The sequence below is a fragment of the Semicossyphus pulcher genome, unplaced genomic scaffold (genome assembly GCF_022749685.1).
Source record: "Semicossyphus pulcher isolate SPU_LCO1_2020_fin unplaced genomic scaffold, fSemPul1.0.p SCAF_21, whole genome shotgun sequence".
Classification (NCBI taxonomy): domain Eukaryota; kingdom Metazoa; phylum Chordata; class Actinopteri; order Labriformes; family Labridae; genus Semicossyphus; species Semicossyphus pulcher.
Genome location: NW_027211695.1, coordinates 2,761,922 through 2,786,936, shown reverse-complemented (window position 1 = coordinate 2,786,936; position 25,015 = coordinate 2,761,922). Strand labels below are relative to the sequence as shown.

At 43.8% G+C, this 25,015-nt stretch overlaps 1 protein-coding gene across 1 annotated transcript in view; it reads left to right on the top strand.

The window, feature by feature from the left end:
* Window positions 1-25,015, top strand: part of sorcs2 (sortilin-related VPS10 domain containing receptor 2) — a 353,714-nt gene that overhangs the window by 146,796 nt on the left and 181,903 nt on the right. The window contains exon 3 of the mRNA XM_069672327.1: window positions 22,735-22,834. Within this exon, the coding sequence (XP_069528428.1) occupies window positions 22,735-22,834 (100 nt within the window). The remainder of the gene's footprint in view (window positions 1-22,734; window positions 22,835-25,015) is intronic.

Genomic DNA, 25,015 nt, shown 5'->3' with positions numbered 1-25,015 from the left:
TTAGTGACGCGTTCTCCATCAGCCAGCAGTGGTTGGTCTGCCAGAGAGGGTAGGCGGAGCTAAGCGGCTGCTTTTTCGCTCTCTGCAAGTGTTGCGAGTAAACAGTAATCTACTATGGCTGAACAAACAAAGGAAAGATGGATGACTACAGATACAACTTCAACAAGAAGTGAAAATCCAAAGAAGAAGAAACAAACTCGACGCTCAGATGAAGCAAACAGTCTAAAAAGGAAAGCGACCGTCAGCCAGGAAAATCAAGAGTTACAACCGGAGCCAACCGTGGACGTCACACAAGTGTGCTCCTGCAATTACCGTTACTTGCCATAAGCGCCGCCAAAGAGAACGAAACTGAGATCTGCAAAGACAGAGCAACATGGCCGCCCTATTCTGTGTTTGAAACTTTTATACAGGATGATGTCCTGCTGTAAACGGGGCTTCTGTCTCACTGTCACGGCTTACTCGAACACTTTAAATGAGCAGAGCCTTCTGTAATGTCATTAATAACACCTGCAGGCTGCCTGTCCTCCTAAAACGCTCACACAAATTGGACTAATTCAGATGTTTCTTGTGTTCCTTTGTATGTGCAGTCCCTCTTCACTGTTCGGTCTGTGTGATAAATGTGGAAATAGTGGTGCAGTCATACTTCACTGGGCTTTGTCTGTGATGCTGCCTCAGACAGAACACTGATGGACTTCACCTTACCTCCCGACCCAGCCTCATCCTCTCTGGATTACTCTCACACACGCACACACGCACACACGCACACACACACGCGCTCTTTGCTTTAGGTATTTTGCTGAAACTCTGCATCCCTCCTGCCCCGTGATAATCCTCTCACCTCGGCTGTGCTTTTATCCCTGCATCTTAAAGTTTCTGATCCTATCTTCTGCTTACGGTTAGAGTTTGACAAGCGACAGCGTTATTTAGCCTCCTCATGCTGCCGTCTGATTTTTACAGCTCCTGGGAGGGAAGCATCTTCTCCTATCAGGTGATGTCACTTTTGATTTCACGCCAACAACTCTCTTATCTTATTACTTCACGCTGCTAAAAAGCTTGCTGTCGGCAAATTCGGGGCATTTTATTCCTACTCTTCAGATGAGGAGGCAAGTGTGCTTTTAAATGCAATTACACAAATGAGATGACCACCTACATCTGCAGCCAGTGAACGGCGGCGGCTCATTTAGCCAAGGACGAGCAAACGTGGGCCTATATGAGTCCCAATGTGCTTTCTGCGAGCTTTTCCAAACAACAATGAGCAAGCGAGGTGATAAAACAGCGCTGGCTCACCCGCCTCTGAATGCTTTCTGTGTAATTGGAGACAAGATGGTGTCAGCAGGTTGTCGAGTCCGAATGCAGGCAGAGGTGGGAAATCTCAGCACCACGGACAGCTCCACAATAAACCTTAACTGGGTGTCAGGACAGGAGGAGCGAGGAGAGGAAGATTTCAGACGCACAAGAGATTCACTGAAAGAGTTATAAAACAAAAGAAACGGTGAATTGGAAGAGTATTTACGCTCTGAAAACACTCGAGACTTTCTGCATCTCATTTGTTTTCACCTCCTCTTGAATGATGTCTTCACATCAGAGATTTGGGAACTATAATAAACATCTTTACACGGTTATTATTGGCACTTTTAAAGTGTTTAATTCTTGTTCTCACACATTACATTAAATAATCTTAAATATTAGCTTCCTTATTCTTCACCATAAAGTATCTACACATGTAAAATAAACATATCGATGCACCTGTTCCTGCATCTTTTGCTTTGTTCTTTACAATTCGACTTAACTAAGATTGCACTTTATTAATCCTGATGGAAACAACTCCGATATATGTGAAAATATTAAGCGTATGGGTTAATACAAAGAGGCAGAGCCTAATAGAATAATAATATTACAATAAGTACTTCAGCATTTACTAGGGCTGTCAAAGTTAACGTGATAATAACAACGTTCATGCACATTCCCTTTAAGGCCACTATTTATTTTGACACGCAATTAACGCACACATGCTCTATTATGACCCTCCACCCGCCCCGTAGTTTGTGATATCAGGAAGCGATGCAGTGGTGATGGAGCAAGCAGAAACAAACCTCCGTGAGCAGCTTCAGTTTGCCTTGTTCTGCTTTCAGCATATTTTTGGAGCGTGCAGTACCTGTGAGGTTACTCTGTAGAATATTCTGGAATGTTGCAATAATAATAAACAGACATTTGTATAAAGCAAGCATATTGGTCCGTTCCCATGTTGATAATAGGATTAAAAACTCGAGAAATGGCTGTTTAAGGTACATTTACAACAGGTAAAAAATGTAAGTCTACTTACTGTCATGCGCTGTGGCTAACAAGCTAAGGCCCTGTTTTTAAGTTGACCTTAGCGTTAGCTAGTTGAAAGAAAGATACTGAGATTTCTATCTGATAACCTGGTGTTTAAAAGTATGACCGAAGGCCAGTTGGTTAGTTTAGATGTTGGTAAAGCTCGAGTGCTGACGCTAACGGCGTTAGCTCGTGCAAACATAATGTAGGTTGCACCATCATGTTCTCTTTCCGTAGACTTGTGGTTACCTTAGGTGTGTTCTGGCTAACAGGTGTGTGACTGCACGATGTCACAGTGATCAATCTATAATTAGACACATAAGAAATCATTGTTAAAATGAGAAGCTGTAAACGTATGAAAGAAGACTCTTAAAGGTAACACAAACTACATATGTAAGCCGTTATTGTCAGAGCGTTTGCCTCATCATTAAGTCATTTAGTCTTTATTCATTCTGTCTTTGGGGGTTCATAATCTAATCCAGATGCTGATCTGAGTTTCTCATCATTAGCAGGAATAATTTACAGCCCAGCCAATGTCACAGCTGTTTCTGCCTGACATTGATTGATGTCACCACGGAGACGGAGTACGAATACGACACAAACAAAACAACGGTTTGTGTCTGAAAGACAACAGACGTGTGGGAGCAGCAGCAGCAGCTGGAAGCTGGTAAATAAAATCCTTGGGCTAATTATTCTCCAGACTAATTGGTCAAATTAGTTGAACTAGATCAGTGGTTGTCTGCGCGTGGAAATGAGTTATTTAACCAAAGAATGATTTGTTTTGAGATTGAGTATTTCACATGAAAAAAGCTCAAATTGGAGAAAATGGATTTTTAAAAGTTTTTTTTTAAATGAGTCACTGATGATGAATCAGAATGTGGAATAACAAGACACCTGAGTTGGTTTATAGCTTGTTAGGTACGAGCAGTTAGTTGGGAAAAGATAGAAGGTGAGTCTGTGTCTCTGTGGTCTTGTTACGTTTGATAATTTCACAGGAAATATGTAAATTAAAGAATCTGCTGTAGGGAACTTTTTGTCTTCCACTGTCAGGCCTCCCCCAGGATGCTGCCTACCTACTGTAACCAACAGGAAGGAAATTAAAGCAACCGAAAACATTATTGGTCATTCCTTAAAATGTCCTAAGGTACCTCTGGGTGGGTGGGATGGATGAACATTGCTGCTGTTCTCATTCTCCGCGCTAATTAATGCACCATATGCTCTAGAAATCCACCAGATATTACAGTGCATTAATGGAATGCACTATACTTTCACTTTAACCCACGTAATTGTGAGCCGATGGAGGCGTTTGCTGAAGTGGAGGATCATATTGTCTGCAGTGGTTGGGAAGCTTTCAGAGGCGATGGATGGACCAAACAATGCAGGACGTTAAGCTCGGAGACTGAGGGTTCCAATCCAAGTCAGCCAAGAGAGGAAACTTTAACCTGCACCTTGATGTGTTTCCTAAACTTACCCAGGTCGATATTTTGCTTCTCACGTTAGCAAGTCAGAAAAACATACACTTATACTCTCGAAGTTCTCAGTTTTGTTCCCGTTGGCGATAAAAAGGAATTGCAGGTTGGTTGGCTCCCTTTGTCACGGTTCTAACTCTTGATTTTCCTAGCTGACGGTCGCTTTCCTTTTTAGACTGTTTGCTTCATCTGAGCGTCGAGTTTGTTTTTCCTACACACGGGTCTGTACATGCACATTGACCTGATGTGGTCAGCCACATACGAGGTTTTGAACTAGTCTTGTTGAAGTTGTATCTGCAGTCATCCACCTTGTCTTTGTTTGTTCAGCCATAGTAGATTACTGTTTACTCACAACACTTGCAGAGAGCGGAAAAGCAGCCGCTTAGCTCCGCCTACCCTCTCTGGCAGACCAACCACTGCTGGCTGATGGAAAACACGTCACTAACTGGGCGGCGCTTGGGATTTTTTCCTCTAAAGTCGCCACAGACACCCAGTCTGTGATACTGCAAATGCAAAGACTTTCAGTCAGTGGGCCACAGGCTCAATCACCGTTGTGTTACCTCATTCGGCGATAGATCGTGACTTAACAGACATTTAAGTCTTTATTTATATATCTATTAAAATCTTCTAGATTCTAACTTTAAGGGCACTTTGAAACAGATGCTAACCAGATGCTAAATGGTACCTCAAATGAGACTTTTAAGGGTTGCTTGTCAACTGTAGCAAAAAGAGAGCCGTGAGCTTTGAACACTTTTGGCATTTGTTTCATAACACAAAAAGAGCTTTTCTTAAGGATTCATACAAACCATTTTATGGGGGAGAATATTTTTCTCTCACAGCTCCAAAATACTTTTTATATTTAATCCTGTTTTTTTCCAACCAAAGCCTGTAAAGTTTTAGACGAATTGTACAACTGAAATATCACAAACACAGTTTTAGATTGTATTCTAGAAACTACTAGAAACTAGAAAACCCTGTTATGACTTCAGCTATTGCACACTACATGACAGGAATCTGAATCTGAGTCGTATTGTGAATGTGTTCCAGACAAGCTGACACTAATGATTATATATATGGCTCTCTGATGCAGGCTGGGGTCAGTGAAGGACTCTGATACCTGCATGATTCCCCCAGCACTCAACGCTAGTTTCTACCAACCATTTCCCCCCACTCGTCTCCAAACCATAAACAAACCTGAACCATGCAGTGCAAGTCGTTCTTTCTTTCAGTTCACGAAGGAACAACTTCTGTCTGTTGATGAAACTTGACCTCCAGCATCCGTCAGGCGGGAGGAGAAAGAGGAAAAATGACTTTGTGAAATGAGATGCCCCCAGGTTAACCGAAGAGGCAGACGGGGTCCACAAACATAAAGTTGTTAGATTTAAGAAATGTGTTTTGCAGCAGAAATGTTTTCCTTTATTTTGAAATCAGTGTCACTGTTGCATAAGAAGAATGAGGGAAGTCTTGCATCAGCGCCTTGTATGTCAAAATAAAGTAATGATAAAAGACTTCCCGTTTGCTTCCCACACAAAAGTGCGTTGACATTTGGAGACGCCTGGCCTCACCAATGTCGCTGCATGACAATGCCTTTCTGAGCACCGTATATGAAATGTCTTTTTTGTGCTGCGAGGCTCCTGCCACCGCCGCCGCCCCTGCAGGCTCTGGGTCAAATCCTTCCCACACTGCTTTTAATGATGTCTCCCCTTGCTTCAGAGATATTAATAGTGGAGGTTAGTGAATTGCACAGTGAGCCTGCTCTCTGCTGCTCTCTCGGAGGGAAAGCGGGTGCAGTAAAGATTACCCCATGAGTTAGGATGGCTTTATGGGCCCGTAAACACATTCATTGCAGTGTGGCATTTAGACGTTTAAGAGCCATCGCAGCTGCATTTTATTTATTAAGAGGCGGATGTCCTTCACGGTGATGCATGTTAGCTTTTATGGCCTCAGATGGTTGCACTTTTCAAACTCAAGTTACAGATAATGGCAGGGAGCTGCATGCAAACTTGCAGTAAACCCATAGACTGTGTATAAGAAGTGGACTAAGCCTCCTGCCATGGAAAGTAAAGCCAGTACAGATGCGCCTTGTATGCTCTCTGAGGCCAGTGGGGGCCAACTGACTTGATTTATTACCTCAGTAAACATTTTCCTAATAAGTTTGAAGGTCTGAATTGTATGGCAGAGTATGAGGGACACATATAAGAAAAAAAATCTGAGAGAATAAAGTAATAATTTTAGCCTGTTGTTAGCCTTTATGTTTTTATGAAGGGGAACATCAGAAGAGCAGCCAGCCGCCTGCGCTTAAAGAGGAACATGGAGCATCTTGTGAAGTTATGCTTGTAAATGATTGCAGGAGGCTTAATATAATTTTAGCCTCCTGGAGTTATTTTTATTGAAAACACCCGGTAGCATGGAAGCATCACGTACATGTACCTTGTGAGAACATGCGAGATCTCCACGTCTCCTAGGGTTCGCTGCTGAGTTACCGTATAACACGTAGTGATGTGCAAGAACATCACACAGCTTTATATTTAGTATGTGTTTCACAAATACAACATACTTCATCTTTCGGCACATCAGCACCACTTTGTCATCAGTATCAGGACTCAGAAACTCTGAAAAGTGTTATTTAAGAGTTATTTTAGCACAGGCAGCTCGCTGCTTTTCTGATATTCCCCTTCAAAATAACATACAGGCTAATCATAGCCTTAAATCACCACTTTATTCTTGTAATATTACAAGTTTATTCTCATTAAATTGCAACTTTATTCCTTTAAAATTGACCTTTTTCTTAAAAAATTGCGAATTTATTCTCCTAAAATAGCAACTTTATTCTCGTAATATTGTGACTTTTTTCTTATGATATTACAACTTTTTTCTCATAAAATTGCGACTTTATTGTCGTAATATTGCGACTTTATTCTCATAAAATTGCGACTTTTTTCTCTTAATATTACAACTTTATTTTCATAAAATGGTTACTTTTTCTCGTAATATTGTGACTTTATTCTCGTGATATTGCGACTTTATTCTTTTCTTCTTTTCTTTTTTTTCCCTCTTACTGTCCGTCATAGAATTGCTAGTTTCACGTTTTCTTCCAAACAGCATGATGTTCATTTAGTCAGTTACGGTGCCATTAAGAGCAGAATGGACAATGAAGCAGGGTAATTTTAGGGTGTGGCTACCTCGTGATTAAGTTGCTACCAAGACGTTAACATTTTTAAAATGTCTGACACAGCGTTCAGTCATACTAAAACACACTTGTGTTTAAAGCATGGTTTTTCTTTTGCCCAAATTCATCGCAGTTACTCACAGTAGCCATGAATGACATATGCACATAGCCAACAAGCTAGCTCCAGCTGTCTAAATGTGGCCACTTGTCCAAGATGGCACAGGCCCAAATGCCAAACTTGAGGCTTCAAATCCGCAGACAACAATCCTTCCTTCCTTTCTACTTCCTGTTTACAGTCTGTGGATGAAGCCGATCAAATCACAACACTTGGAACTGATAAATATAACACAAATACATGCGTATATCTCTGTAGCATCTGATTTGAACGTACTGGAGGGCAGCCAAACCAAGCAGAGCCACTGTACTGTATACAGTCTCTATCTCTGTGTGTGTGTGTGTGTGTGTGTGTGTGTGTGTGTGTGTGTGTGTGTCTTACGGGGTGACAGATGATTAGGAGATGTGAAGCCACTGCAGTGTGCTCGCTCGGCCCCCTGGGAAACCGTTTGCTTCTCTCTGTGTTATCAGCCCCCACACTGAACCCAGCGTGTGCCTTGTGTCTGCTCTGTATGTATGTGTGTGTTTGTGTGTGTGTGTGTGTTTGTGTGTGTGTGTGTGTGTGTGTGTTTGTGTCTCTCTCCTCTTTCTGTGCCGAATGCAAAATAAAATGAATTCAGTACGAGAGGAAAGTTAGACTGTTTCTATTATAATGCTAATTCTGCTAATGTTAGCTGCCACCTCTGCAGATATTGATGAACGACGGCATCTGTTGCTGATGCTGTTGTTTGTGCGTGTGTGTGGTGGACATTGGAAGGTTTAATTTTAAAGGAACAGTGCCACATTTTGGGAATTTACTTACAGAAAATAACACAGATTAGGGCAGCAAATCGTGTGTTCTACAAGGTAACATTAGCGGTGTTGTCAATGGAGGCTTTTTAGAGATCTTTTTTTTTTTTTTTTTTACATATTTCGGGGTTTAAAAAACTGAGCCCACAATTTTACCAAACATCTAAGCTAAGTCTCATCGACAGTCAAACTAAGCGGCAATCAGTAGCGGCTGATTAGTCTCGGGGTCTTGTCAGACTTGGTTACTGTGACAAATTGGTCTGTCTTCGGCTGGCTCCTCCCCCTGAGGCCGCACCTTTGACACCCAGGCACGCGTGGGCGTCTGATCCTGTCAGGCTTCTGCTTTTTGGGGTCGAGGGTCAAAGTGCTGAGATTAAAAAGGAGGAGAGGGGCAAATGGGGACAAAGAGAGGCAGAAACGTTGGAGACAGATTAGCATTTGATATTCATTACCGCAGTGTTCTAAAGGCCTTAGGAGTAGATGTATATTAAGACTGACTCTGTGATTCCACATCCTAAAGCTGATTTGAATCCTTAAGGGTCTCTGGTTATAAGTTATACATACAGCACAACCCCTCAGCACATCAAAGGCACCTCCCCCCCGCCCTGTCCTTCATCTTATTGTCTTTACATTTGCTCTTGATCATCGGCAGCGAGGCAGCACGTTGGCCTTTACGTGGACGGCTGCGAGATGCCCCTGGGCGGAGGAGGGAGGAGGAGCGTGTTCCCAGCATTAAGCCACAGCTAGTGATGGGGGAGCAGCCGCCTGGTCTTTGAAGTCAGGACCCCCAGAGGGAAGTCAGGTGATGAAAAGAGATTCAGAACAGTTCGTTTTAATTAAACTCTGTTGTTCTGAAGCTACGCGATCGATCCGTCTCCTCGTTAAACAATTGAGTTTGAACGCTTTCGCTGTGCAGCTGCATGGCAGTGTTAAGACACTGCTTTGAAATATGTTTTATTTCTGCATCACTTAATCCAACTTCTATTCAAATTTATAATTATTTTCCATCTCTCAAACTGTTGCATCTTTTTAAAATAAGTGTTACCCACAGAAATATACTTCAAATGGAAGACGAGCAGTGAATCATCGCTTCTTTAGAGGAGCTCGAACAAGTAGAATTAGTCATCTTAGTTTTAATGAAGCAAGAATGAGTCATCGCTGAATGGGTTGTCGTAGTTTCATCCTTGTTGGACAGAGTGAATGAAGAGGTAGACAACAAGTAGGGAGACAATGACTCACACGTCAGCGTATAACCCGTTGATTATTATTATTATTTTAAATATAGAATTATAAACCCACTGCTCAAAGAAGTGTGTACAAGAAGTTCTTGTTATTTCAGGTGCTACATTTGTATAAAACTACCTACCTCACTGTACAAACACTCTGTGAGATCAGCACTGACTCACATCTGTAACAGAGCTTCTGGTTGGTGGAAAGTTAAAGGTAACAGGAAGTGGCGAAGTGAGCGGCTAAGAGTTTTTCAACGTGGATACAAAATCACAAGAACACACCGAGTGTTGGTTTTGTTATCATGGAGTCACTGTGTCGAGTCTCCATGAAGAATGAAAGCAATGCGAACGCACCGCAGCCTCGTTAGAACAGATCAGCTGTCTTTATCGCCAGCGTGCAGCGTTCTGGAGATATTAAAGGCACGGTAAACGAATACTCTCAGATGTTTATGGAACATTGCAGACATATGAAGATCAATATTTGGTGGAGTACACGTTGTCGCCTGTGTGGTTGACAGGTTTATTGGTCAAATCTCTTGAAAAGTATTCACTGAATCGCAACTTCCTGGAGGGACAGAACTCAAAACAAACTTGGGGTACTGGGTTTGAGAGAAGGGTGATAAGCTGGCTGGCTAACCTGGTTGCATTATGGGAAATGTAGGAGCAAGCCGTTTTAGAGCGTGACTCTTCACTTGGGATTGAAACATCTGCAGCATTGATTTGGACCGACTCTTTTTATGCATTATGCTTTGTGGTTCAACTTTAGACGGAGTACTCCTTTAAAGGGTAGTTCCATATTTTTTTTTAACCTTGGCCCATTTTTTTATACTCCACATTTTGGCTTCTGCCAGCAGCCATGAAAACGAGCTGTAAAGGCTGTAATGTAATCTTTCGGGGCGAACGTGCCTGACTGAAATACGTCCACTACAACTTCTTGTTTTTTCCACTGACAGACTCAGATTGTTGTTCTGAGTGTCCGACAACATTGCGGAGAGGATCCCTACAGAGCTAGATCTTATTATGTAATGCAGAAAAACAAAAAGAAACAGTAGATCTGACTGTGTTCTGCAAGGTAAAATGATTGTTTTTGTCAATGGAGTCTGGTGGCAAAGTAATGGGCTCAAAGTAACGTTAAAAAAAGGATCATAACTTTGCCGTTAGCTTGGTTCCATCTTTGAGGATAAAGAGCAAAAAGCAAAAACCTCATTTTGTCTTGTAACTGCTGAATTTCTGCGTAATGCCTCAGTATGTGAGCATTCTGTCTCTCTTTAATCATCTAGATGAGATCAGTAATTGGCTTTTTGGGGTGAGGGTGATGAGTATTTTCCAACAGCCTAAGGAAAGAAAGAAAGAAAAAGCATCTTTTTTAGTTTTCCAGTTAAAGCAATTAAGCTGGCGAGCTTTCTGTCGTCTTTGTAGTCGCTCTGTCTGCATCTGCGCCGCAGTATCGGTTATGGAGGAGCCAAACAAAGAGTAGAGAGGGTGATGGGATCATTTGTAGCGTGTAACGGGGATTGAAACAGCAGAGAGAAGAGTCTCCTCCTCTGCTCTGGCTGAGAACATCGTCGTCTGCTTAAGGATTCACTGCCAAGTTCAGCGGCAGGATGTGCTCCGTTTTATCTGCTCACTCTTCTCCACTTCACACACAAACTTCACAGCTCCAGCCGCACACAAACACACTAATGCTTCATGTGAAGTCTGGCAGAGTGTGGTGTGCAGGGTGCGTGTCCCTTAGGGTGCTGATGGGGATGTCATCTAGATAAATGTCCCCATTTACTGCCTCTCCTCCTCCTGCTCAGCTGGGACATGCATGGACTGCACAGCGTGGGGAAGAAGTTGACGGGTGGAGATGAGGGGTGTTTTAGGTTGCCTTGGGTGACTCTGCTGCACAGATGAGTCTGAGCTTAACATTAGATCAGGAACATTAAGGAGCAGCCCGTAAGAAGGGTTCAAATCTCAGTCAAACAACAGTTTTTTAAATGTAAAGGGTCATTCGGTCAGTTTTAATCAAAGGCAGTAGGGGACTGAAAAAAAATCGATCCATGTCAGAATCGGCCCAAAAAAATGTGTAAAAACGTTTTTTTTGTTCTTAGTAAATGTTCATCATCAGCCAGTTTGCGGTGCACCTTAAAGTTGTTTACAATCCTCCAGTAAACCAAGAGAAGAAGAAGACTTTCCGGCTGCCAGTGTACGCTGTGTCGGTCCTGGCTAGTCAGTAGCGCTGCTAACGTTAGCTAGCTCTCTGCGTCGGTAATGTATGGAGCGCTGACCAACACCCAAAGAATGGCTCTTACCTGCGATGCGTGGACCTCTCGAGCCACCCAGTCATTCCTGACATTCACCGCTCACTACATCACGGACGCCTGGCAGCTCGAGGCTCGTATTCAAACGTGACTGATGCACGAAAGCCACACGGCTGTGAACGTGGAGTTTAACGGTGTTAATTGTGTGTTTTTTTATTTCGCAGAACTTGTTTTTCTTAAAATGTTACAGTTGAACTCAAGTTTTAAACAATGTTTTATTTCTGCAAGTTAATCAAAAATACTCTTTTGTCTCAGGTTTGCCTCTGTGTGTTTACATTATTGTATCAAATATAAAAGCTGCAAAATCTTGAACACATTTTATATGCTTTAATGTCGTATAATAATTTGCCACTGCGTTTTTCTTGGCACACAGCAGACTGGAGTAAATATTAGTGGATTGATTATGAATCGGGAATCAGTTTGAATCTATTTTGGGTTGAATCATGACCTTAATAATCGAATTGAATTGTGAGATATTGAAAGTTTCACACCCGTACTCGGCAGCTAAATACTGGAGCAACTTTGACAACATTACAATCCGGTAGACATTTCTCTCGTATCGAGATTTTTCATATTTTAGGATCCTGGATACGTGAGGATCGAATTCTCTTCAAGGATGTTAGTCTGCACTGACTTCAGTTTCCTTTTTTGCTAATTATGCTCTCTGGGACGGACAAAGATTTGTTGATGGGGTCCGGGGAGTTTGGTTATTTCTCCTGGTAATACACTGTTTTATGTATACACACACTTATTTCCTTTTATGGTTGCAAACTTGCTCTATGATTATGCATGCAGGGTGCTAACTATAGCATATGCATCTTGTATTCTCCGACACTGGTCTCTAGTGCCAAAGTTTCAGCAGTGTACTACAAACGAGTCGTTTTAAGCTGTACTCCTGCGATGGATTGAAAGGAAGGTTCACATAAAATATATCCGAGAGTTAACTGAGGACATTGGACAAACAAAGCCTGCGTTGTCGTCCCCAAAGGGAGACCTGGAGGCCGCGGCAACCTCCATATGTCTCTTTAGCGTTCTTTTATTCAGAGGTTCTTGTCAAAGGGATCCAAACAAACTGTCATCAAAGCTGACAGGATGAGGGCAGTGACTCACAGACGAGCCGCGGAGGGAAAGAGCTCAGCAGTAAAATATGGTGATGACCTCTTACGGAGAGATGTGGCGTTAATGGGTAATATTATGTCCTTACAAAGGGGAAAAAAAGATGCAAAATCAGACATTTCCATACGCAGCGTCTCCAAAGACAGCAGCTCTCTGCACCTGATGAATACGCTCCAGTGGTTTTGTGCACTTCCAGAGGTTATCTGCCACCGTGGAGCGCCCTCACCGAGCATGAATCACAGTACCCTGGCTAACTGCCCGTGCTCAGACTCCTTGCGGTGTAGGAAGCACTTCCAGATGCAATTTGCCAATTGCTGCTGAGGCATCAGTGACTTAGTTGAACGGAAACGTAGCCCACGTCTTCCCACCCTCTGCTGCCAGGTATTGTGATTGTAATGCAAAGTAGCTAATTTACTCTCATTATACACAATGAGCGACTGCAGCGTAAGCAACTCTGCTGCAGAATGGATCCGTCGTGTTTCGGCTGCCCTGACTGTCGGCTCTGATCAGTTCCACGTCTACTAGTGTCTGCTCTCACTCTTTACAGTGCAGGACAATAAAGTGCATTATCTTCCAAAAGTCCTCTCTGCTGAATTACACATCACGGTGCCTTCAAGGCCCTCTGCCACTGCAAAATTGCACTTTGATAAAGTGGTGTCAAGTGCAGAGGCAGGACTCAAACTCCAAAGTGTGCTCTATAGGTGCAGAAGGGGAATGCTGATGAGGGATCAGTGGACTCTGCATTCAGCGCTGGAGGAAAGAGGCTGTCTGCTTTGAATAAAAGCATAAGGTCATTGAAATTACAAAAAAACACATGCTGTCGGACTAATTCCATTCGGTGTCTAGTCATGCAGGTAGTACTTGAGCCTGGGAAACTGCGGGAACAAGTATCCTTTGCAGGGCGGGGCACAGCCTTATGTGTAGAGACAGGGTAAGTACATCCTCAGCTGGGACGCTGTGTTTAATGTAAATTAAGTAGAATGCATGATTTGATTATCTTACCTATGTATTAAATTAGAAACAGTACAAAGACACAATCATTAATTTTCAAACGGCAACTTGAAGATATTATTTACATTTTAAACATGATACCAACTTTTCTGTGTCTGGGTTGTTGCTCAGGTATCCTAAAGGAGCTCTGAGAAAGTTTAACAAGTTCATTGACGGACAAATGATTGAGATTACTGCCTCAGACCCGATACAATGTCGAAGTAATGAGGAAGTTCTTCTCCCATGTTACTTTGGATAATCCCAATAAAACAGAGGTCTCATCTCTTTTGTCTCGAGTCTGTCAGACAGTCAGACAACTTTCACAACTTTCTGGAGACGCTTCAACTTGTTTGCCTTTTCGTGAGTTGTGATCCGTGTGGTTGACACCACTGCTGCTGTCTTTTCTCTTCCCCTTTCGCCACAGGTTCACACTATTCTCTGCATAGCCGTCATTTTGAGGCATTCACACTTAACAATAGAGTGTTAAAATCTGTCTGATGAGATCGCCATAGGGATGGAAAGCTCTTGAAAGGATGGCATTTTAGTCGTAAGGTAGCATTTTCTAAGTTGCCTCACAACTCTGCTGCACTTTCATTGTCTGCAAGATGTATTGCATCCCTGGAAGACACACTATATCAGTCTAAATTCCTCTCTGCAGTCAATAAAGCTCAGGTTTGACACAATCAGGCCAGAGCAGATGGCCATAAAGCCTTTGTCCGGACTACACCTGAGACTCCCTGAGATTTACCATCCATAACCTCTGCACTGCTGTGCAAAACAGGGAAAATAAACAGATAGGTGGCACCGAGGTGTTGCCTGATGTGTGAAAAACATCTGCAGACAAGCAGAATGGTCAATTCTGAGGGAATGAAGTGGGCCAGAAAGAGGTCAGCGCTCATGGCCTGTCCATGTGTGAAGCAGATGGGATCATAGCTCATAGGTTCATTGTCTCAGGTCCACAGAGTTGTGTCCTGAATCTATATTTCTGCACTTCGGCCACTCTAAAGAAGATAAAATGAGACTGCACGTGTTGAAGGCGCAGCGTGTCAGGTGGTATTTATGAAGCCTTGCTTTTAACGACTGTAAATCAGCGTTAACACTAATGGCGGTCATCTCTCGGCAGTATATTTTAACACAACCCACGGTACCTTTGCTGTGATCGATCGCCTGCTAATTCCCAGCTCCTTCAAAAAGAATTATAGGACGGATAGATCATTGCGATCGCTAACAATCCGAGCTTTAACCTGCTCCGGACAAAATTTGGCACTAATTTTTGGGGTCTGCTGAGTGATACCCTGGCAAGGATGCAAATTTATCTTATGGTTCATCACTCTTGATGGTGGATCGCCTGAGCAATCCTCTAATCATGGGACTCTGGCTTCCTTCCCGACTGCCCCCAAACTGCTAGTTGGGCTCTCTGGGACAGCTGTGTGAAAGCCAATCACTGATGAGCCCTGTCAAATCTAACAGTCTGGCCGTCTGGTTGTCTAGACTTGGCTTAGAGTGACGGCCTCTTTCTGCTCTCGGCGATCGGCTGGCAGCAAAAGTCAGACCTTCAGCATGTCAAGATGTACAGTATGTCCTCTGGTTCATCTTTAATGCACCAACCAACTGCTCTGCTTTACCATGAGCTTTGTTTGAACCCCTTTCAAACTTGACAGCAGACATGCGTCTACACTGAGAATAGAGCTTCAAAGATATACTTCTGTCGCTCTCGTCCCGATCATGCCACATCACCAGCTAATAAATTGGAGGTCTTTTGGTGTATTCGAATATTTGACTATATGAGTTAAGGGACGATTTATACCCCATTCGCCCCTCCCAGCAATCAGGGGAGGAATCTGCTACCATCCAAGGGTCCAAAGCCAATGTTCAGCCCAGATTATCTGGTATTTGGAGGGTTTTACAGATCCAATCTTAAACCTCCCGAATGGTTTGCAGACTCATCGGAGCCAGACCCCAATAGCCTCTGAGGGAGAAGCCGTACAAGGAGATAAAGTGCTGACAGTGTGTTTCCAAACCACTCTAGTCCTGAGGTTTTTGTAGCTAGCTAACTTTTGTTGACAGAAACAAACGGGTACAATCTTACCCTTGTTGACCACAGCCACGTTCTCATTGAGACTTGTTTAGCTCTTGCCTTTGCCTTCTCTTTCTCTTTCTGCAAAGCATCACGACTGCAGGTTGCAGGCTGCCTGTCTCTGCTCGGTTTAAATCCCTGTGAGATCATACGAGATCACGTCTGTTGGTTTGTTTCTTCCTCTTGCACACACTTTAACCTAAATTATATCCTGTAGAAGGTGGTGTACCAATGTTTTCGTACCTTGTAGGTCGTTCTTTATGCATGATGCAACCTTCTGTAGCCTGAGCCAGGACTCTGCTTAATGTTTCCTTTAGCTTTCCTGATCTTATTCCTCCCTTTTCTACATTCTGTATTCCGTCTCATCTCGCGCATCTCACGGACACTTCCATTTGTCTTCCCTGAGACGTCAGGTGCTGAGAGCAACCTTGACATATTAGGACATTAAATCTGAATCAGCACCTGTCTTCCCCCTAAAGTGCTTCCACATTCTCTGTTTTCTCAAGCGCATCAAGGAAAATACAATTTCACCTGCAGTGTCTGTCTCTGTCACATCCACTCTCACAGACGCTTCCCTGTCTGCCTTTTTCCTCCTCCATCCCATCTCATCTTTTATACCTCGGTATTCTAGTGGTTTCCGTTCCTCCTCTGTTATTATTTCAGCTGCATGGCCTCTATCTAACGGCTCGTGTCTGTGGGAACTTGTTTAAGCCTTCGTGCATCACAATTGAAGGTTTCTCCATCACTGTCATAATATTGAATATCCAGGGGAAGATCCTGGGAGTTATTTTCATGAATTTAGTGACCAAAATGAAGGTAAATTAATGATGATTATAGCGAACTTTATATTTATAGAACTGAAGTGCTTCACAAAATGTAACATAACCAGACGTGACAGGCAACAGGAGAATAAGGCCATAAAGAACATGGGCACATAGGAAGTAAAGATTAAGGGCATGATTCATGAAAGGATTGCGCAGCTTTTGCGCCTGCTAAACCAGAAAGCCTCATTCTCCCCTTTTTCCTTCAGAACTGCCTTCATTCTTCATGGCATAGATTCAACAAGGTGCTGGAAAGATTCGTCAGAGATTTTGGTCCATGGTGATCTATTGGGTTGAGTTCTGGAGGCCATTTGAGTTCACTGTTCAGAAAATAAGTTTGAGATGATTTGAGCATTGTGACATGGCGCTTTATCCTGCTGGAAGTAGCCATCAGAAGATGGGGACACTGTGGTCATAAAGGGATGGTCAGCCACAATACTCGGGTAGGCTGATGCTCGATTGGTACGAAGTGTCCCAAGGAGTACCAAGAAAATTTCCCGCACACCTTTACACCACCACCAACCTGAACCGTTGATACAAGGCAGGATGGATCCATGCTTTCATGCTGTTTACGCCAAATTCTGACCATCCTACCATCTGAGTGTCGCAGCAGAAATCGAGACCAGGCAAAATTTTCCCGATCTTCTGTTGTCCAGTTTTGGAGAGAGATGCTCTTCTGCATACCTCGGGTTGTGACGGTTGTGCTTGAACCAGTCTGGCCATTCTCCTCTGACCTCCGCCATCAACAAGGCATTGTCGCCCATAGATCTCTTTTTCGGACCGTTCTCTGTAAACCCTAGAGATGTTTGTGCATGAAAATCCCAGTGCCTACATGCCTCAATGCATTGAGTTGCTGCCATGTGATTGGCTGATTGGATATCTGCGCTAACGAGCAGTTGGACAGGTGTACCTAATAAAGTGGCCGGTCAGTGTATTTACCCTGGGATAGGTGTTGTAACCCACATGCTTATGCCCACGGAAACCCACTCTATTGTCTATACTATCAGTGGTCGTGTGCCCTGATAACCTTTACAAGGATTCACTTCTACACTTTGTTCAGTAGATTACATTTTTGTTTCTTTCCCCTCCAACCCATCACCCTCTCTCTCTCTCTCCCTGCCATCTCCCCTCTCATCTACTCCCCCTCTCTGTTCCAAAGTAATTATTCCTCATTAATCTACAATCACTCCCCACCAGTCTATTAATCCAAAGGTCTGGATGGCAGACAGTGCAAAATGAGCTCTCTTATTAACTCAACATCATTATTCTTTCCATATAAGGTGCCGGGGCTGCTGACTTTTCACAGCCACCTCTACCCCACCCCTTAAATTAGCCTTATTAGTGGTGAAACGTCTTTCCATCGCCCCCTGACTCTCCTCCCGCCTGAGTGCCAACATGTTCCTGTTGCCTTTTTCTATGTGTTTCACACGAGTAACCAGAGAAGCCTTTGTGTAAAAGAAGAAGCTTTTTGACAAATACACCAGTTGAATGTCAAAAGCATTCTCCACGGTAGCAGACTGGGATGACAGAGAGATGGGATAAGGAGTTTGGAGTCATCATCCAGATGCTGAGAAGGGTTTCTGGGCAGAGGGCCCACCCTTCCCTGGCCACTCATTACACTCCTGCTAATGAAGTGCTATGAATATGGAACAAGGAGAGAGAAGGCTGTTACACAGAGATTACCTCTGGTTATCATGCACAGCAGCAGAGTGGATGTTCATATATTCTAACAGACGGTGTTGTGCATTGGTGGACGACATGTTGGTGAAATCAATTTATCCGACATTATTTAACAACGTTCAGTCTTGTACTTCTTTCAAGTCTTTTCTTAAAGGGCCAAAGCGCAGTTTTATTTAGTTACAAAGAGCCACTGGTGTCATTTCAGATTCAGTTAAAGCTGCAGGAATTGGGGATGGCTATCAAGAACCAGTACGTGATTGGTCAGTACTGAAAGTACAGATAAGGTCATGGACTGTGATGAGTTATTGCTGTTTAGTTTTGTATTTGTTTATATTCATTTCCTGTTTTACTTTGTCAGTTTGTCTCATGTGTTAACGCACCTTTTCTTTCTTACCACCGTTGAGATTGCGTGCCACGCCCTTATTGTTTTCACCTGTCTTAACTAGCTTCACCTGTCCCTTGTCTTTGTCTTCCCCTGTTCCTTTGCTAGTTTGTTGTCGTCTTTTGTCCTGAAACTTTGTGGCTCCTACTATGTTTGTTCCCCTTTTTTGGGGGGGGCTGACTGCCGGGAAACACTTCAAAATAAAAGCATTGCGTACAAACAAGGGGAGTCAGAATTCCAGCTCGGGCTTTTACTTTGAAAAAGCATACCACAAGTGTTGAACTACTTTACTCTCCATTGCTGTGACTTTCACTACAGGAAGAGATGTTAATATTGCCGTCAGAGATCAACAGGACTCATCATAAAATTAATTTTCACCGTGTGCAGCTTGCAGTTTAAATAGGCGCGCCTCCTATTCTCTACAAACGGTGCTCCTATTGATATTTAACCTTCACATTCCTTATTACTGTTAATGTTAACTGTTGTTACTGGAGGAAGACGACCACATCCCTTAACCCCAGTTATAATAATCAATATCAGACACCCTGTTAAAGACATGTCTTTGTTTTTAGCAGTCATATCTCCATTATAGTACGAAGAATATTGAGTATCGATAAAATCCTAACTATGCCCATCGCTAGCAGTAATTGTGTTTGAAGTAACAGTGGGTAAAAAGTCAACTGGTTGAGCTCATTTGGTAGAGCGGACGCGCCATGTACGAAGGCTACAGGCCTCGATGCACTGATTGGTGCATGTCATCCCCCACTCTCTCCTCCCCACGTTTCCTGTCTCTCTTCAGCTGTCCTTTCGAATTAAGGAAAAAAGCCAAAAAAATAATCTAAAATAAATAAACGTCTATGTCGTACGTGATCTTTTGGTTTGTCACTAACTGTGGTGCAAAAATTCACATGCACAGCACCAAACGGGCAGAGAGACGGAGCTTCACACACACGCGCACACAGAAGACAAACAATGGGAAGCAAACGAGTACATCATTAAAAGTTTGCAGCCACGTTTGAGGTGTTTTTCCCCCACGAGAAGTTTGAAGCCTCTGTTGGTTCAAAGGTTAACTCCAAAAGGCAGCTAGGCATGGTTAAAGTCCTTTAAAAGGCGTCTTCAGTCCGACGTTGGTGTATTTTCATGTGTTCACAGGCATGAAATGGAACCCATCCCTGCCTAAAGGTGGAGAATCAATACGTTTTAGTCAACAGTAGCTATGAATCCACTCTCACAAATACAAACCGTTTCCTCCTTCCTCATTAGAGCTGAATCCGGCTGCTCAGTGATTATCTTTGCACTTACACCCTGATGATCCAGCCTCCCAGCGGGGCCCTACAAAGGCCCTTACTCCGTCCACAAGTGGGTTTTCGAGATAAGCACCGAGCTCTGGCTGCTAACACAGCCATCACCTCAGATCTGTCCACGTCCTCTGAGTGATCCCGGGTTAAACACCTCACACCGGCCGGCGAGGAAGATGAAAACACTTGCCAGCTCACCGCAGAGAAATAGCCCACCCCTGCTATGCCACTCCATGTTCTCCAGCTGTATCAGAGCACTCTGGGAGAGCTGATTGCTGAACGGCTTGGCGGGGCTCCGGGTGTGTACGTGTGTCATTGTGTGTGTGTCTATCAGCGGTTGATGGCCCACTGTGCGAAAAAAAAGTAAATCCTCTCATCCTTAACCAGGCTGACGTGCTAGCTCATCATTCTCTTTCATCAAGACCTCTTCTTCCAGGCTCCCTCCTGTTGAACCCTCGAGCCTCCCACTAAATGCTGCAGCATCTCCTTTCCTGTGTGCTTTCAAATTAGCCTTAGAAAGCTGGCATACGCTGCACAGGGGAAAGAAGAGAGTGCAAACAGTATTTGTTACAGCTGCATTATTTACCTTATATTTTCTTTTAAATCTACCACACCCTTCCTATTTTCATTTTATTTTATTTATTACATATTTAGGGATGTGAATGACTCGTAGGAACAAAAAGTTCTTGCATTGCTCCTGTAGATTGCTTTAGCCTGCAGCAATGAGATGGACTGTAATGCAACTTAATCCCTGCAGACAAATGTGGCCGATAAAAGAACACCCACTTAAAGTACCCCATTTTTCCAGAGAGAGACCTTTTGGAAAGATAAGATGCCTTTTTTTGTCAGACTGTGTTAATGCTATCTTAAAGGAAGAACATGTAACATGGACAGCTAACGTCTAAAAACGTACTGCAGTCCAAATTCAAAATATTGGAGAGCGTCGTCTCCCCCCTGTCGCCTTTCCTGCTTCAGTGTTCCGACAATGGAGGAAGCACAGGGGAAACTGCCCCAGGGTCGAAGCTGCCGCTAGCTTCGGGGCTAACTCTCAAATTCGACAGGATCGGTCTCCGGCGCATTTCATGCCCATTCAAGTCAATGCTCGTGATTCCACAGCACGTGCCTCGCTCCGTCTCCTGCCTCGCTCCGTCTCCTGCGTGTCCAAGATACGCGCCAGGTCTATTTTTGATGGAGGCCGCTTCAAGCACGCGTCAAGCTGAACAGAGCAGATCGTTCCAAACAGGAAGTCACAGCCGGAAACAGCAAACAGCATCCGGTAATTTCAAAATAAAACACCATGTACAGACCGGTACAGACCCCCGTTTTTTCTGTTTTCACAACAACACACAATACACACTCAGCCATGGTAGAAGCATAGAAATCACAGAATGATCTCCAAATGAGCAGGTAATCGACCTCAGTGGTGCAAACTAAACTGTTTGTGTGTTGCTCTGTTTAACGTTGATGTTATCGCGTGATTTCGCAGTTCTCGCGGAATCTTGTAGTCTCGCGCTGTGGATCAGATGCGCTTCCTGTGGGATAACACTCTGCACTGATCTGCTCCGATCCCCGTTCACTCTCGTGTGCTGGCAAAACGAGGTGACGACATGGGCATTGGGCGGGATCGCACCAGAATGGAAATTTCTGGAGGAGAACATACTGGCTGCAGGCTGCAATTTATGATCAATTCCAGTAAATATAGAACATATTGTTCCTTTAAATGGCCCCAGACTGCTTTGACAAAAAACAGCCCTTTGTCCTCGCAGAACATGTGAGTTGCTGGTCTACCGCAGTTATTTTTTCCGTATTGTTTTGTCTTTATCGTGTCCCACAGGGATCGCTGGGATTTTACACAACACTGAAACAGAATCAAACCAACCAATCAGGCAGCTGTGAATCAGCAAACCTGTGTCCTGCTTGGTGAAATCGATGTTTTAATGGAGTCTGGGGGCCTTGAAAAGAGCAACTTAAGGACTGTTTCACTCTTTAACAAAAAGATCTGTCAGCGTGGGGACGCTTTCTGTGACACTTTGAACAATCAGAGCCTGTAAGTGAAAACAAACACTAAGTGGACGCACTTTAATCAGAAGCATTTGCCCTCAAAGATTACAATGACAGCTCATCTTGTGGCTGCCGGCTGAAGCAGCCTATTGGAGAAATGCTTTGCACTTTTTCGTCATATAGACCCAAAGATGTGTAAAAATAAGACTTTCTGAGGTGGAAAAATATAGGAATTGTCCTTTAAATTCAGCCTGTAAAATCAGTATTCTGTGCATCCATCCCTGTGCTTGCGTTATGAGGTTTAGGAGAATGTTTCCTGGATAAGTCTTTCCTCTGTATATTCCTGACAGACATTAATTATCCACAAGCGGTCACCTCTCTCCAGCCTTGCTGAGCTGAAACTTGTGCCGTTTATCAAACCTGCCACAAACAATCACCTTCACTCTGCTCGGCGGGTGAGACTTAGCCGGACTGGAGAAACAGTCCAGCAGCCACGGCGATCAATCTCAAACACACACACACACACACACACACACACACAGCAGTCTGTACCTGCTGCTAAAGCTGCCAGATTTCCGGATTGGCCGGTACTTCATTGCTAGCCCGAGGCTGTTTTGAGGCTGCATTGTCGTGGCAATGACGGGTTGTCCGGCCAATTCTGATTTGTCACCGAGCTCAGACCGCGGGACCACAAAGTGGTAATATGATGAACAGAGAGCTGATATAGTGCCTTTAGGGCGGTTTGCGGGGAATAAGCAGGTCGCCCTTTCTGGGGCTTTTTGCAGATTTAATCTCCTTCTGTCAATAAAAGATGTTTTTCATGGAGCTGCTGTTGTTTTAATATGCAGGATACAGGAGCTTGGTGAAACACAATCCAGAGAAGTCATAAAATCAAACATTGTACGTGCAGCAGTGTTTTCAGAGGCCTTATTCTCAGAAAGTTTCCTCACTAACTCCTTCTTGTTCTCTCTTCCTGCATTCAGGTCTAGCGACTACGGCACCACCTACACCAAACTCAACCTGATGCCCGGGACGACCATCGTGGTCACCAGCTTCTACATCTGCCCGACCAACAAGAAAAAGGTAGGAGGACATATCCGTTAATCATCACATACGCTTTCTTCTTGAGAAGCACAGTTCAGTTCTGCTCCTTTAAAACTGACAATTTTTAGAGGAAATGAAAAAGCTTTGCTCGTGTGTGTTGTTGAGAGAGCGAGCTGGAGGCCTGTGAATATTTACACTGGCAGGCTGAGTAGAAATTATAAGATACCTCATTAAAGATGTGTAATTTGAAAAAATGATCCGCTGAAACTAAAGACAAACTGCTGATTAAAGTTAGATGAGACGCTCCGGCATGAAGGCAAGCAAAGAAGGAAATCACTGATATGATTAATATTGAATTTCAGAGTAAAAATAACCAACCTTAAAGGGGAATGCTGGTATTCTATGATATTTTAAGTGTCTAAATGACTAATAGGTACAAAATGTTTGGAATTGCTTCAATGGATCACGTTAGCCAGCAGCCATGACACAGACATGAAGGGCTAGTCCAATTCGACTGATCAATTTACCTCCAGTTAAAGCGCTTGTGTTTGCCACCGACAGGTTTAAATTGTTATTCCGGGTGTCTGACATTACAGAAAGAATCCCTGCAGAGATCCACCTTTTGGAAAGATAAGATGCCTTTTTTTATCAGACTGTGTTAATGCTATCTTAAAGGAACAACATGTAACATGGACAGCTAACGTCTAAAAAGGTACTGCAGTCCAAATTCAAAATATTGGAGAGCGTAATCTCCCCCCTGTCGCCTTTCCTGCTTCAGTGTTCCGACCATGGTCGGAGAGCACAGGGGAGACTTCCCCAGGGTCGAAGCTGCCGCTAGCTTCCGGGCTAACCCTCAAATTCCTAAGGATACGTCTCCGGCGTATTCCGTGTCCATTCAAGTCAATGCTCGTGAATCCACAGTCTCCGGCGCGTCCCAGAAGAAAAATAAGACCTGGCGAGTATCTTTAGCGGAGCAGAGCGGAGACACGCTTCTGGGACGCGCCGGGTCTATTTTTGACGGAGGCCACTTCAAGCACGCGTCAAGCTGAACAGAGCAGATAGTTCCAAACAGGAAGTAACACACGACGGCCTGTTTTTTTAAACCAGGAACAGCTTTGACATCGCTCTCTTCAAAGCCACCACACTCCTGTGGCATCTCACCTTACAGAACAATAGAGTTGATGGTCCACGGCGGCCTTGAACGCTTAGTTCGTTTGCTGGATTGGGTTACTTCGGTGTGGTGCTTTGAGAGGTTTTTGTCGATGGAGTCTGGTGGCTTTGAAGGCAAGACTACAGCCGTTTTGTGGCTGATGTCTTAGGCAATCCACTGGACCAGTTCTGAAACAGTTTGATTCTTCTAATTCCTGGCTAACTGCTGGATTTCATGCTCGGAATTGCTGGATAAATCTTGCACCACTTGTCTCTTTGCATACTACTGCATTGGCACTGATTGGTAGCGTTGATGAGTGAATAGGCTTAAAAAGACACTGTGGCAGTTATACACTGGATATCCACCTTCCTGGTTATGCTTAGAAAAAAAGACTGAAAGCAAAACATTGAATGCACCGATTATTCTTGGAATTGTCGCATAAAAGAGCTCCACACATAATGTGAGAGATGCTATAATCACATAGCTTTTACATCATGGCGAATTATAGCTAAACAAATGCTTTAAATGTGTCCCGTCTTTGCTTGGAATACATTCTGGCTTTCATTTCTGTGACAGCACGATGATTAGCGCATGTGGTGCTGCTTAATTCTGCTGATCTCTAATTGCAATTTGGCCACATGCAACGCTCCTGCCCACGTTCCAGTTATTCAATCCGGAGGCCGCTTCTGAACCGCAGTGAAAAGAAGAAAAACACACAGCAGATAAGCTGAAGAGAGAGCCAAGAGGTACAGTAGGTGACTTGAGCTGTGATTGCCAACTGTGGCGGCCAGTCTAATTGGCAGGCGTTATCACAGGGGTCCAGGGTTCCTCCAATCGATGAAGAGATAGAGGGAGATTAGATGTAGTCACTTTTCTCACTTTCTGCTTCAGTCCCCACTCCCAAGTGTCTGCGGTGGATCTGCCATCTCATCTTCTTCACACACACACACACAGAATAGTGGAGGGTCAGACAGCATGAGAGCATTTAATTGCACGGGGATGGAGTCGTCTTAATTTCCCTTAGGGACAGAGGAGAGACGGATAGAAAGAGCGAGAGAGGGGGATGAGAG